The 13,892-nt window shown below is 48.0% G+C and overlaps 1 protein-coding gene across 13 annotated transcripts in view; it reads right to left on the bottom strand.

Annotated features, from left to right (window-relative positions):
* Window positions 1–13,892, bottom strand: part of ANKRD6 (ankyrin repeat domain 6) — a 186,918-nt gene that overhangs the window by 12,978 nt on the left and 160,048 nt on the right. For 7 of the 13 annotated variants that reach the window (XM_047734453.1, XM_047734458.1, XM_047734455.1 and 4 more), the window contains 5 exons: window positions 9,789–9,887; window positions 7,893–7,991; window positions 5,863–5,961; window positions 4,557–4,634; window positions 469–573 (listed from right to left, as the gene is read on the bottom strand). In XM_047734453.1, the coding sequence (XP_047590409.1) occupies window positions 469–573; window positions 4,557–4,634; window positions 5,863–5,961; window positions 7,893–7,991; window positions 9,789–9,887 (480 nt within the window). Of the gene's footprint in view, window positions 1–468; window positions 574–4,556; window positions 4,635–5,862; window positions 5,962–7,892; window positions 7,992–9,788; window positions 9,888–11,017; window positions 11,176–13,892 lie in introns of those variants that run through there. The other 6 variants (XM_047734462.1, XM_047734461.1, XM_047734464.1 and 3 more) reach the window with 5 other exon arrangements.

Raw genomic sequence — 13,892 nt, 5'->3', positions numbered from 1 at the left:
AGCAGAAAGGAAGGAAGCACCCTAGGCCAGCGGGTGTCAAACTTGAGTCTGCATCAGAGTCACCCGCAGGGCTTGTTCCAACCCAGCTTGCCGGGCCCCTCCCAGAGCATCTGATCCAGGGCTTCTGCACTTTTAACAAGGTCCCAGATGATACAGTGGACATCACGCTTTGCCAGCCACTGCCCTATACGATTAAGGGCACAGTGTCCAAGGCGGAGCTGTCCACATGGTGGTGACAGGGCCATAGATACAGGGGGCTGGAAAAGACCGGCAGGCGACACACGATCTGAACCCTTGGAGGAGTGGAGGACAGGGAGCCGAAGAGAAAGCACCGACAGCAGTTTGAAGAAGCAGTGGAAAGGAGAGACAGAGGGCGTGGCCGCTGCCCCACAAGCCCAGAAGCCGCGTGAGTCTCCCACCCTCTGGGAGGGGGTGAAGTTGGGGAGGCGCAGGAGGGCTACCCCCCACCTTGCTTTGTGCCACCTCATCTCTTGGCACAGACTGAGCTCTCCGCTCTTCCTTGAGCCTCTCTCTCTTTTTCCTCAGGCTTCGCCCACGACTGAAGCGCAAGACCTGAAGGAGGCAAGAGGCATCGTTACAAACCCCTGGTGCGCAGCGTCAGCATGATGGACTCGTCCTTGGACCCGGTGCTCTGATCTAATGCAGCTTCCAGCCTGGTGGGAGACCCGGCGTTCACGTCCACAAGCATTTCCAGACTGTCTGCTAGGCTCCCAAGGTCCCGTGCCAGGCTCTCTAAAGACCCAGAGAGGAGGAGCCCTTTATCCCTGATTTCCAGGAGCTTCAGGTCTAGGACAAGAACAACGGCCACCATATAGGCATATGCAGGCTGTGCACGCTGAACTCCAGGGACCACCGCTCAGAGAGACTAGGACAGGCATGGCATCCCCCAGAGTGGTAGAACATGGCAGCCCCGGGCCAGGCACAAGCTCACTCTCTTGGTACACGGGACCTGAACTAGCCCATCAGATTTTCTCTCGATCTAACTGTAGTCAAGGCATTGGGAGTGTGAGTCAAACACTGAGGTGCATCTGTGAACCACGGTACCAACCACGGGATAGGAATCTCCTCCTCAGAAGGAAGCATTTGGTCTGCCCCTTCGAGTGCGGGAAGGTGGAATGGACACGGGCAGGTAGACATGCGGTCTGACGGCCTGATTTTGGAACCCAGCAGCAGCTGGCTGTAAAATCTTTGGGCAAGTTCTTTGCCCTCTCTGCATTCCCCAGTATAAATATGGGGAGTTAGTAGAATTAACCAAGACAAGCAGCCAGCTAGCACACACTGGACCGTCAGTCACTGTTAGGTTTCTTCTTCCTGCCCCAGTCCCTAGAGTACCTTGATTGACAGAGGAAGTTTAACAAGGGTACAGATCTTTGAGCTGGCAGAAACCTCAGTCTCTGGCTCAGCTCCATACCCTTCCCCCAGCCTCTTGCTCCCAGTTCAAGAGGCACCCAACCCACTTTGACTAAGGGGTCTAGGAAGTGCAAACACTTTTTCAAGGTCTCAAAATTTTTCTGCAAAGAAACAGTTGGTCTTCATATGTAAATAGTTCAGCGTAGTTTTCAGCTCAATGTTCAACTTCGTGTTCATTAAATTCAAGTGACACTATTATGGGACAAAAAGAACCTCTACGAGCAGCAGGAGACACCTAAATGGAGAATTCTGGACAATATCTGCCTGTGGCTGAACCAGATTTTTAAATTGTATTTTCATCCCTGAAGCCAACAGCTCTGAAAATGACCTGGAACCCTGGGTCCACAAGGTTAAAATTACCTTCATGATAGTACCACAATGTCGCCGCCTTCTCTCTCACACTGAGTGTATAGCAGTGTTTACCAGAAGCTGCACACGATACGCCAATGGATCACATGCGCAAGTAAAGGAGGGCCCTCCCATCTTTTTAGGAGAACAGTATGGAGATTTGCAGAAATGAAAAATACTGCTATACTGCTACTTACTTACTCTCCTCACACAACTTGTTTTGATAAAGTTATTTTTCAGAAAATCCACTTCCTTTTGTGGTAACAGAGTTAAAAATGTTTATTATTTAAAAACACTTCGCAAGTTGAATTTCAATTACGGTAACTATTAACAGACATAAGCACAGCTCTTTATGGGCCTCTAGAACATTGTGTCCCTGGACCAAAAGGTCTGAGAGCCACTGTCCTAAGCCCTTTCTTCAGCTAAATTCAGACTTACTAGGAAGTCTAGTCTGATGCGAAGTCACTAGCGCCCATCGCTCATTCAGCTTATGGTCTGCCAGAACAGCCCAGCATCCATCCAAAATTCACTTTCAGAAGCATTTGTGAACAGTATCAATCTAAACTGAGAAGGGATACTCACAGGTCACCCAAATCACCAGAATAATTCCCTCCATAGACCGTATTATTAGCCAGTGAAAATAACTTTGCATGGCTTACAGCCTTTCTCAGCGAGCCATATCGTCTACCAAATGGAATGTCATCAATCTTTTCCAGTTCACAGAAATCAGAGTATATGGATCTTTACAAAGTAACCTCGAAGGACAGCCATTGAAATCCATGGTCAACTAAGGTGCCAAGGCAAGGAATTTCCTGTTTCACACAGAGGAAGGCTAGTTCTATCACCTCAGAACAGAAGAACAGCCTGTGTATAATTTTATGCATATTCGAAAGTTCCTTCTTCGTGTTGAGAATAGAGTTTAGCATATATAATCACGTAAAAAACTTCCATAAAATGTCATCCTGTTTGCTATTCAAGTGCGTGTGGAAAAACTGAAGATTTTTTTGTTTGCTTTTAATGGAAACACTAAAGGAGAATTACATAGGAAAAAGGTCCACAGTAAAGTTTTTTCTCTGTGAACTCAGATCCCTGAGATCTGGAAGACAAAAGGCAGGTAGAGTTAGAGGCCTGTAAGTCTGTGTGCCTTGGGGATACTCCACGCCACAAAGTTTGATGATCATCATACAGCTAAGAACAGAGGTGGCTGTCCGAACTGTCAAATGCTGAAATGCCATGTAACAGAGATGGATTCTGACCTTTATGATAGCATCCCTTACTTTCTGATCTGTAAGAGACCAATATTTTTCTATCAGGATTCATGGATGTGATTCCGTTGATGATTCATTTGCAATAGTTGGAAAAAGGTGGAAACTTTTTCCAAAGCACCACTTGACTTGTTCCTGTCAGGGGCTCCAGAGACTTCCAGACACCACTGAGGACCCACTCCATGGGCAACAGGCTGACCAGTTTTCAAAAGGCAAAAATCTTCACCTCTTCCAGATACTGCTAATTATATCAGGTAGGTTTTAAAAACGTAAATGAGAGGTGCCTGGGTGGCTCAGACGTTAAACATTTGCCTTGGGCTCGGTTCATGATCCCATGGTCCTGGGATCATGACCGGAATCAGGCTCCCTGCCCGGCGGGAAGCCAGCTTATCCCTTCCCCACTTCCCCTGCTTTTTCCCTCTCTTGCTGTCTCTCTGTCAAATAAATAAATAAAAATCTTTAAATTAAAACAAAAAATTGAAATAAAGGCCACATAGACCTCTGGGCTGATGGGAGTCGGGTACAGCAGGGTCCTATCTAGAATTTTCCTCTGGCTCTCTGAGACTTTACCTACTTACAGCATCAGGCATATTAAGATTGAAAACGAATCTATTTTTGCTGTAATGTAACAGAGTACCTCTAATCAGGAAGTAAACCATTTCCTTAATATTGGACATTTAGATCCAAATTATTATAACAAAATATTGGACAGCAACAAAAAAGCAAACTGGCTTCCATCATATGAGTAATTATGTGAACTGCAGAACATTTTCCTATTATAATTAAGATAAAGGGCAGGATACAAAAGGGTATGTATATTATAGGCACAATTATGAAAATTAGGTGTCTGAAAGGTAATATGAAGAAACAAAAAACCGTTATTTCAGAATGCTAAAATGAGGAACAGCTTATACATTATTAAGTGTTAGATAGTTTCAATCTCAACTCAAATGATATTAAAGTTAAATGATGCCCCAAATACCATTATATTCAATAAAAGGAAAGAACACCATTATATTTGACTGCCTCTAGTGGACATTAACTGCTTTGTTTGCCTACAATGGATCCCTTTCTCCCACCTTTCTCTGGGAAAGGCCCCTTCCAACCACACAGTCAAATGGATACAGCTGTCTTCCTAACGTGCCTGTCCTACTTGTTCAGGGCGTTTGCCCCCAAACTCGTGAATCACGATCCTCTTCTGCATCATTTAAACCAGAACCTTTTCCCCAAGCACTTGGGGAGTTACAGTCCACAAAGCCAGTAAGGACCATGATCCAGCCACGGAGAAGAAAGGATGCCCATGTATGAAGATGAGCCACTGAAACTTATGTCTCTGGTTCTAGTTATCCTGGGGGCCCACGCGGATTCCTACATTTTCCACTGCCTGATTGTGAACCCATCAATTTCCTACTTAAGGTAGTTTGAATTGGCTCTAATAGATGGTCACCAGAGAATCCCAACAACTTTGCAGCCCCACATCAGCCATATAATGGAAAATCCAATAAATCCTACCTGGGGAGCTTTAGTGAGGAGAAGAGCAACTTCCGGATTATTGTGGTAGCGAGCAGTCTCCAGTGGAGTCTGGCCTGCCTAAGGAAAGGCACAGCAGAGGACAAGTGAGTAAAAGACACCAGTCCTGCCCACACCTAGCCCAGCGGGGACACTCAGCCACACCGCAAGCTCAACAAGATACAATCACACGTAAGACCTGGCCCTGCTCTTGAGGCCCACCGCGGTCAGCGGGGGAGCCACGTCACACCCAAGGGCACAGTGACTAGCAGCACACAGCAGCAGAGGGTCAGTGCGGACCCTTGAGGAAGCAAAGCTCTGGAATGCCTGCCCACCAAGGAATCCTTCCTAGAAAAGAGAGGAGGGAATGTGAAAGACAAGGTCACGGTGGAAGCTTTTAGCTGAAGAAACACAAAGGACCATCACATGCAGCCGAGGAATGAGTTTTCCCTGGAGGACACTTGGAAGGACAGATGAGGCCCCAGCCAGTCTCAGGATCTGGATTGTAAAGAACAATTAGGAAGCTATGGCCATATGGCAGGCTCTAGGGAGATCAAGCCAAAAGGTAGGAGTTGATAACTGAGGGATTCAAAGGAAGGGAAAGACCTCAGGGGACAGGTACGGTGATGCACCACCCGATCAGGTGGGAGAGCTGTGAGGAGGAGGAAAGTGGGGACTGGCTACAGGAGAATTTTGTCAGCTCCAACACTCCCCAACTCTCCACACAACTGTCCGGCCCCCAGCCCCTCGGAGTCTGTGCTGCTTCAGGAGGGCAGAGACCCCAGCCCAGCCTCAAGGAAAAAAGGGTGCCTGAGCCAGCGCCTGCCACAGGGCCCAGGAGAGAGACGGAAGGGGGGAGGTGGGATACTGAGAGAGAGAGAGAGAGAAGGGGATTTTGGAGAAGAGAATTTGAGGATGATTCATCTGACAGTCATGTGGCCACTTTTCTGAGAAACCGATCCATGTATAGGGCAGGAACTCCCTTTCCATAACATCCACTTGTCAGTTTACTCTGACACCCATGACCTTCCCTTTCCTGGCAGGATGTGCTCACTTGAGCTAGGAGTCTAAAGATAAATGCTCAGGGCTCAACAGTTCATGAGCAAGGCTTCCCTCAAGTCCACCTCTGGGGTCCTCAGCTTTAGCAGAAACCCAGCTCTTATAGAGTAAGGCTGGGGAGCTTTGTGCCTTTTGCAGAGTAAGACTGGGAGAGGCTAGGTGCCCTGCAGGAGGTGAGGTAGTAACAACACCCTCCATTCTGGAAAGGGGTGGAAATGATTTTCAGAAACATCGTTGCGACTTCACTTACATTATTAACAATGGTCCCATCTGCTCCAGCTTCCAGTAAGATTTTAACCACCTTCTTGTGATTTAGGGCAGCAGCAACATGAAGTGCTGTGTCTCCAGCCTGAAATTAATAAGAAAGGCTGCTAAATTCCATCTGATAATGGTTTCCAGCCCTCCAGTTTTTCATCCCATGGCCTGGTGGTAGCTTTTCAAATTAGGATTGGCCTTTGATAGGGGACCCTTAGTTCAAGGGTTATGTGGTTCTCTTTCGAGAGGTCTCTTTAAAATGACCTACATACAAAGATCACATTCCTCTCCGACGGAGGATACCAGAAATCACAGAATTGAGTACAGAGGGCAAAGTAATGCTGGGCTGGGGTTGTTGAGAACGGCGAGACCTGAAGCCTTCACCAAGATAGGATAACGGGCACCCAGCCAGGGGCCAACAGGCTAGCCATCACAGGGCTCTGAACCATGTCCATCTGCCCAGGCAGAGGGCCCCTTAGTTTCTGAGTACTAGAATGAGCAGAAGCTGGGAGAAAGTGGCTACTTCTACAAGCGCTGGGTGGGAGGGAGGGGTGGAACCCCAGCCCTGCAGCACCTGTGGGAATGTAAAGAGCCCACTGGGAATCCCTTCGCAGGCTCAGGAGGTTCTTCATTTGGGTGGAGTCACTGAAGAAAAATCAGTGTTCACTTAAGACCAGCAGTTTTTAACCTCTTACCAAGTAGCCTATAATAAAGTTCATATTTTCTTCATACAAAAGATGGTCAGTCAACTACGGAAGGAGGCTATGGACAACGGCAGCTTCATGGACCAGTCCCCAAGCAAAGGATATAAACAAATGAGGCAAATACAGATGTGAAGTAATCTGTTCTCTCCCACTGGGCGAGCAGGTCACGTTCCAGATGATGGGTTTTCTTGGGCAGCATGGAAATCCACCTGCCCCGTGGCCCTCGGCCCCCAGGAGTAGCCAGGGCAGTTGTGGTTCACTGCTGAGTCACTTAGTAGTGGGTGCTGGGGGATGCTCTCCAGCAGGGGTTTCCAAGCTTGGCTGCAAACTGGAGTCATCTGGGAGCTTTGAGAACTATTGCCACCCTGGTCACACCCCCAGACCCTGACTGAATTGTTTTGAAGTGTGCACTGGGTATGGGGATTCCTCAAAGCTCTCAGGGGACTAAAACATCCCGCCAAGGCTGAGAAACACGAGTTCGTGGGGGCTGGCTAAGCATCACCTGTCTGATGAGCTAGAAGCCGCTGGAAGCCTGGAGAATGACAGGAGAACCAGGCCAGTGGTTCTCAATCCTGTCTGCACACTCAGGTCAAGGGCTCTCGAAAAATCCCATTACCTGGATTCTGGTCTTTTAAACCGCTGTAAGATTCAGCAGTGGTATTTATGATTTCCCCGTTGATTCTTAATATACGGTGGGAGTCGGAAACCACTGTTAATGGGACACAGTTAATCTGAATAATGATCTGTTTTTAAAATTTCAGATATACGCACCCATATTCAGAAAAGACAATGTTATCACTTAGGTATCAGTAAATATCAAGACATTGAACAAATTGAAGCTACTGTAAGTCACACACATTGCCATAGGACACTGTAATAATCACAGCTTTATGACAGACCCCCAGGATATGGCACAGATGCTGATCACATACCCGATTTTTCAGAGACCAGAGACTCCAATCAGCTCCAAGTGGCAATGCAAGGAGCAGAACTCAAGGAGTCAGGAGACACCGAATTCCGTTGCCTGTTAAGCCACATTCCTCTTGGTGGGTTTCCTTTGTAAAAGCAATACAAGCAAAACCTGCCCCACGACCTTCAGAAAGCGTTTGATATGCAAATATGGAGATATGCACTGGAATGGGAAGAGCAGGCTCCCTCCAGGAAGCCAGATAAACCAGGAGCACAGAACTCCTCCGTGCAATAGTCACGCCTCATCCCAGACTAGAGGCTCCCAGCAGCCTCTGACCCCGCTTGTGCTAACACACCTGCCAGCCTTGTGGGAAGGGGGCCCGGTAGCCATGGGGAGGACACATGCACTGACCTGGTTCTTTTCATGGACAGAACAGAAAGCACTGAGGAGGAGCTTAATGATGGACAAGTGATTATAGCGTGCAGCAACGTGCAAACAGGTGTCGCCTGCCTGCGGACAGAAATCAAACTCTGAGCACAATCTGAGCAGTTACTGGGGGAAGGAAAAAAGAAAAGAAAAGAAAAGAAAAAACTGATTAAAAAACTGGCAGACTAGCATATGTTCAAGGTTATCAGCCTGAACAGGAAGCCTTCACTTTCCTGTGGACGCTCCACCGCGAGACCCACAGCTTTGGCTGCGGTCTGCGGCTCTGCGGGCGTTCTGCTGTGCAGACTCTGGGCTTTCAAGTTTCAGATGCTGGATGCCCGCTCCCCACGAGGCCTTCACCAGAGCCAAGGCAGGCTCTGCTTACCCAGCGCTTGACAGGAACCCATTCACCACAGCCTCTCCTACAGCCCCACGCTCTGGAGCACACGGAATTAAGACCAAGAGCACTGCTTTGGAAACGAGCCCTCCTCCGTCACGGATTCCTCATGGCTCAAAGGACAGCGTGGCAGGGAGAGCACTCAGATTTTAAGATCACGCGTGTTCTAAAAAAAAGTTCGAGCTGTGTCTCATTTGAGTAGGACCCCGATAGCTCATATGGGGCAGAGCAGTCTGGGGGAGCAGAGGAAGAGGCAATCACTGGCGTAAAACAGGGCATTCAGAGAAAAACCTCACGATCGATATCTTCCTTAGTGGTCACCGGCTAAACCGCTCACAGAGAAACAAAACTGGAGACAACGTCAGGACATTCTGCGGTGTTTTCTTGATATTTTCATTCAAACTTTGTCTAGAGACAACGGCCACTCAGCATAACCTTCTCCCCTGGATTAAGAAGCGGCCAAGCTCAGAGCCCAGGTCCAGGGCATTCTAAGACCCACTCTAGAGTCTGCCTTCAAAGACCATTTTTTTTTTTTCAAATCAATATTATAATTTATTTTATTTTTTTTTTAATTTTTTATATTTTTTTAAATTTTATTTTTTATAAACATATATTTTTATCCCCAGGGGTACAGGTCTGTGAATCGCCAGGTTTACACTCAAAGACCATTTTTTGAGAGGAACCCCAGTCAGAGTCTCTAGTCGAGAAATGAGGCCGGGGACTTGTAAAGGAAAGACGGCTGCTTGTGGAGGGAGGGGGCATGCCCACGTGACCTCAACAGTCAGGAATCCTCTAAGAACTAGACCCATCAGCTCTTCCCAAGGGCACATCCCTAACTGATTTGTAGACGCAGGCCCTGGAGCATCAGAAGACCTTCCCTGGATGGTACCGTCTGACATTCGCTAACTGTACAAAAAGGGGAGGGTAGGCCCACAGATCCCAGATGAGTAGGATTACTATTACTACTACTATTACTAGGATAGGTGGCTAGGGTGGAAGAAGACGCCCCTCAAAATACCTCACCCAGGGGTGCCTGGGTAGCTCAGTGGGTTAAGCCTCTGCCTTCAGCTCAGGTCATGATCTCAAGGACCTGGGATCGAGCCCCGTATCGGGCTCTCTGCTCAGCGGGGAGCCTGCTTCCTCCTCTCTCTCTTTCTGCCTACCTGTCTCCCTACTTGTGACTATGCGGGCAGAGATTTTCTGGACTCATTTGCAAGCGCATGCTAGGAGAAACATTGAAACAAACCCAGGCTGAGGAGCAGAGGGGAAAAGGATGGGAGAAAAGCAGTGTTTGAGTCTTGATTCCTCTTCTCCTGCCCCTGGCCGACCATTCAGGACGTAGCCAAAAAAACGAACACTTTTTAGACAGTCCCAAACACGTTTCACATTTTCATTTTCTAGGTGTTAATACTGAAGTATGCTTTTAGGGTTACTTTCCAAGGGGACACAAGAGAGTGCGAGAGAAGCCGGATTTGTTCACCCACATTATTTTTGAGGTCGGCACGGGACCCGCCCAGCAGGAGGACGCGTGTGCTCTGGGAGTGGCTGTTCTGGCAGGCCAGGTGCAGAGCGGTGTTTCCCGCCTTGGAGAGAGGCAAGAGAAGGGAGAACACATTAGCAACTCGCTTCTTGGCAGACCTACACCGGGCAGGCTTCGCAGAAGGTTGACGGATACTTGCAAGAAAAAAAAAAAAGGGTCAATGCTCACATTCTCTGCTTCCTGACTGGTGACCCCGGCAGAGGGGTTTCAGCCACAAGAATAGTTAATATGGAATCCGGAAAGCCACAAGAGTCCCATCGGTCATAAAACCTTGGCTCTGCAACTTACTAGTTGAAAGTCACTGGTCAAGGCTCTTCATATGCTGTCCTGAATTCCTTACCTGTAAAATGGAGTGTGACCCCTACATCCTGAGGCCGTGAGGGTTAATCGGGAGTACCCAGGAGAGTGTTTACTTAATGGCAAAATGCTGTGCCCACATGCTGCATTGCACTCATTTTGGAGAGGATCACAGCCTTCCCACCCAACACGGACAACAGCTGTGGCTACCATACTCCACCAATGGAGTAAAAGCAACAGATGCCATGTCCTGTGGGGGCAGCTAATGGAGATTCACTTGTATGCCTTCTGCAAACTGTCCGTTCTTGCATTTTCCTTAAACATCAAAATTGGAACTATGGTCAAGGTACCCACACAGCAGGCAACACGATTACGTCCACCGCTTATCATACAGATGGAGACCCCCGTGCTTTTTGGGCTCCACCAGCAATATGCCATTTCACAGGGACGTCAAGCGTCAGAATAATGTCTAGAGCAATCTTTCGTTAGGAATTCATGACACAAACAGAATTTTAAAACCGTGCAAACAGTGTCTGCAAGGCTGCTGATAAAAGTGACAAGAAATGCGGGCAGCGTAAAAAGAGATTTGGTGTTCGTCTGAGAGAGCCTGGGAGCATGCGGGGGGGTGGAGTCTACAAGCTCAGTGACTGCTGGGCTGAGCTACAAAGTGGGGTCAGGACTGCTACTGTGTGGGCTCGGAGCTGTTCACTGCCTGCTTACAGCCCTTCCTCGCCCTGGAGCTGCGTCCACTGCACTGTCTGCCCAGACTCCGACAACATTCTATTCCTCAACTTCTTGACAATAATGAGTTTTATTTTTAAAAGCAAAACGAAACACAACACACAGAGAAAAAACGTATGTTGCTGGTTCACTTACCTCCCCTCTCATACCCCTTGCTCCAAGTAGCCTGGGTAGAATATTTCTTGCTCACTGCTCCCTCCAAGGAGCTGGCAGGTTACAAGCCTGAGGGCTTAGTGACCTCCCTCGATATCAACCTTCTACTGCATCAGAGTCACCTGGGGGAGCTGTTAAGACTAAGGGTGCTCAGGGGTGCCTGGGTGGCTCGGTGGGTTAAAGCCTCTGCCTTCGACTCGGGTCATGGTCCCAGGTCCTGGGATCGAGCCCCGCATCGGGCTCTCTGCTCAGCGGGGAGCCTGCTTCCTCCTCTCTCTCTCTCTCTCTCTGCCTGCCTCTCTGCCTACTTGTGATCTCTATCTGTAAAATAAATAAATAAAATCTTAAAAAAAAAAAAAAAAAAAGACTAAGGGTGCTCAGCTGCGACCCTTCTAGGGATTCTGATTTACTTGGCCTGGGGTGGAGTCTGGGCGGGTCAGGTGTCAGCACCAGAAGTCCTCAACTCTAAAAACCCCTGGACCCAGGGAAAGTGGGACAGCCTGTCACTCTAGGCCCTGTTACCAGATGAGTTTGCTCCCTCCCCCCATGGTTTTTGTTTAAAGTTTTCCAGGAGATTTTAAAGCACAGACACGTAGGGAGCCACTGCTAGCTTCGCTCTCAAAAACAAAGGATCGGCCCACATTTTAAACATTCCATTCCTGGTGCAAGGGCTCACGCCTGGCTTGGTGTAATTCTTACAGCACTGGCAGTAGGTTGTCTCAAAGGTGTTGGCTTCGTGGCAGTTACTTATTGTGTTGAAATAAAAGGAATCTGATGGTTCTAGAACCATACACCAAGCTTTGCTAATAAGAAAATATCAATTATGCTGAAAAACATTTGGATTGAGAAAATTAAAAACCGTGGGGATAGAACACACAAATGATGGTATATTCAGACACTGGACTATTACTGGGCGATAAATGGAATGAACTAGTCTCACATGTAACATGGAGGACACTCAAAAACGTGAGGGGAAGACGTCAGGCATGAAGTGCTACATACTCTACGATTGCTTTACATGATGTTCTGGGAAAGGCAAAGCAGGTCGGTGGTGGCCAGGAGCTGGGAGCGGTGGGTGGGTGGGAGATTGCCACCCAGGGACATAAAGGAAGTCTTTGGGGCAATGGAAACATTCTACATCTTGATTGCGGAGATGGTTACACAACTGTGTACATTCGTCAAAACTCATACAATATACCTAAGAGGCTGAACTTTATTGTGTATGGATTGTACTTCGGGAGCTGACATTTAGAAAATGTGACCTAAGTGGGAATATATATGCAGCAGGCGTTTTTCCGTCCCGAGTAATGAGTACTTATTCCCCAGACTGGGGCTGATACACTCCCTGAGTAAGTTCTTACACAACAGAATGTTCTTACACAACAGAGGATCATTCAACCTTAAAAAAAGAAAGAAATTCTATCATTTGGGACATGTATGAACCCAGAGCACATTATGCGAAATGAAATAAGCCAGACAGAGAAGCAAATACGGTAAGTATCACATGTAGAGGGTGGGGGAAAACAGGGAAACGCTGGGAGAAGGGTATAAAGTTTCAGTTATAAGACGGGTATCCTCTAACATACAGCATGGTGACTGTGGTTGATAAACTGTATATGAAGAATAGAACTGAAACATTTACATCAAAAACTTTTTAGAACTGTAAACATGAGATGATGGGCATGTTCGTTAACCTGATGGGGGTAATCCTTGTACAACATACACATATCTCAAGTCATCACTTTGTACGTTTTCAATAACTTACAATTTTATTTGTCAGTCATTTATACCTCAGTAAAGCAAAGGAAAGGGCCTTTTTAGAGGCTTTGCTGGAGGACGTGGCTGGTGCAGAACGTGGAAGTCCTGTTCTGGGACAGCACCTACCTTTGCTTGTGACAGTCTCTGCTGTTCTATCTAGAGAGATCTTGTGGTTTTCTGCAATACCTTTGGGGCCCCATACAGGACAGAAGGCAGTGTGGTGACTCAGAGGGACTCAGGCTAGTTTATGGACCTGACTGTGTCACGAACAAGTCATGTGTCTTCGTTGACACTACTGGCTCCCAGCTCAGGCTTCCCTATCCATTAACTGGGAACCACTGGCTTCTCAGAGTTCCAGGATCTAAGATACAACATGGGTTTGCCTACAACTCCTGTTCCAGACAGTATAACACTTTGAAGAAATGAAGCAGCCACCAGTCTCCCAGGCAGTGGCTCAGGCATGATCAGAGATCTTACGATGCATGGACTGCTTCTTTTCCTCATGCTTTTGTCCCATGAGGGAACCATGAGAAACATTAAACCAGTAGACGACAGCGCAAAGGTGTGTGGAGTGCTACGGGAGCTCTGCAGGAAATAGCCTGATGGGCCTTCAGGGAGGGAGAGGCCACTGCCCTGGGAGCCCAGGTTGCAGGTTTATAGGTGGCCATGAGAAGCAGGCTTTCCCCAAGTGAGCAGGGTGGGGGCGGGGACACGGTGAGCCCACTCTGATAGCGCAGGAGGCACATACTGGGAAAGGCTCAGGGAAGAGGCTACCGACAGGCTGAGGCCCCTCCAGGGAGGCCGGAGACAGTGTCAGGCGGGGGAGTTTTACTGGAAGTTTCCTGAGCGGAGGAGAAGCAGGATGAAGAAGGGACTAGGCAAAGTGGCCAGTCTGCTGTGAGGTTCTGCAGAGATGCCTTCATTACTAATGATTACTAATGAATACAAAAGGAGGGGGATGAGACATGATAAGCGACTGGAGGGAGACAGGAAGATGCAGGAGAACAGGTGCTGCTGGCCCCTCCCTGTCTCCAGGAGGAGGGGCTGCTTGCCCAACCCGGATAAACCAACAGGAAAGCAGGGAGAGCCTAGAGAATTC

Source organism: Lutra lutra, chromosome 6 (assembly GCF_902655055.1).
Source record: "Lutra lutra chromosome 6, mLutLut1.2, whole genome shotgun sequence".
Lineage (NCBI taxonomy): Eukaryota > Metazoa > Chordata > Mammalia > Carnivora > Mustelidae > Lutra > Lutra lutra.
This window is presented reverse-complemented; position numbering and strand designations above follow the sequence as displayed.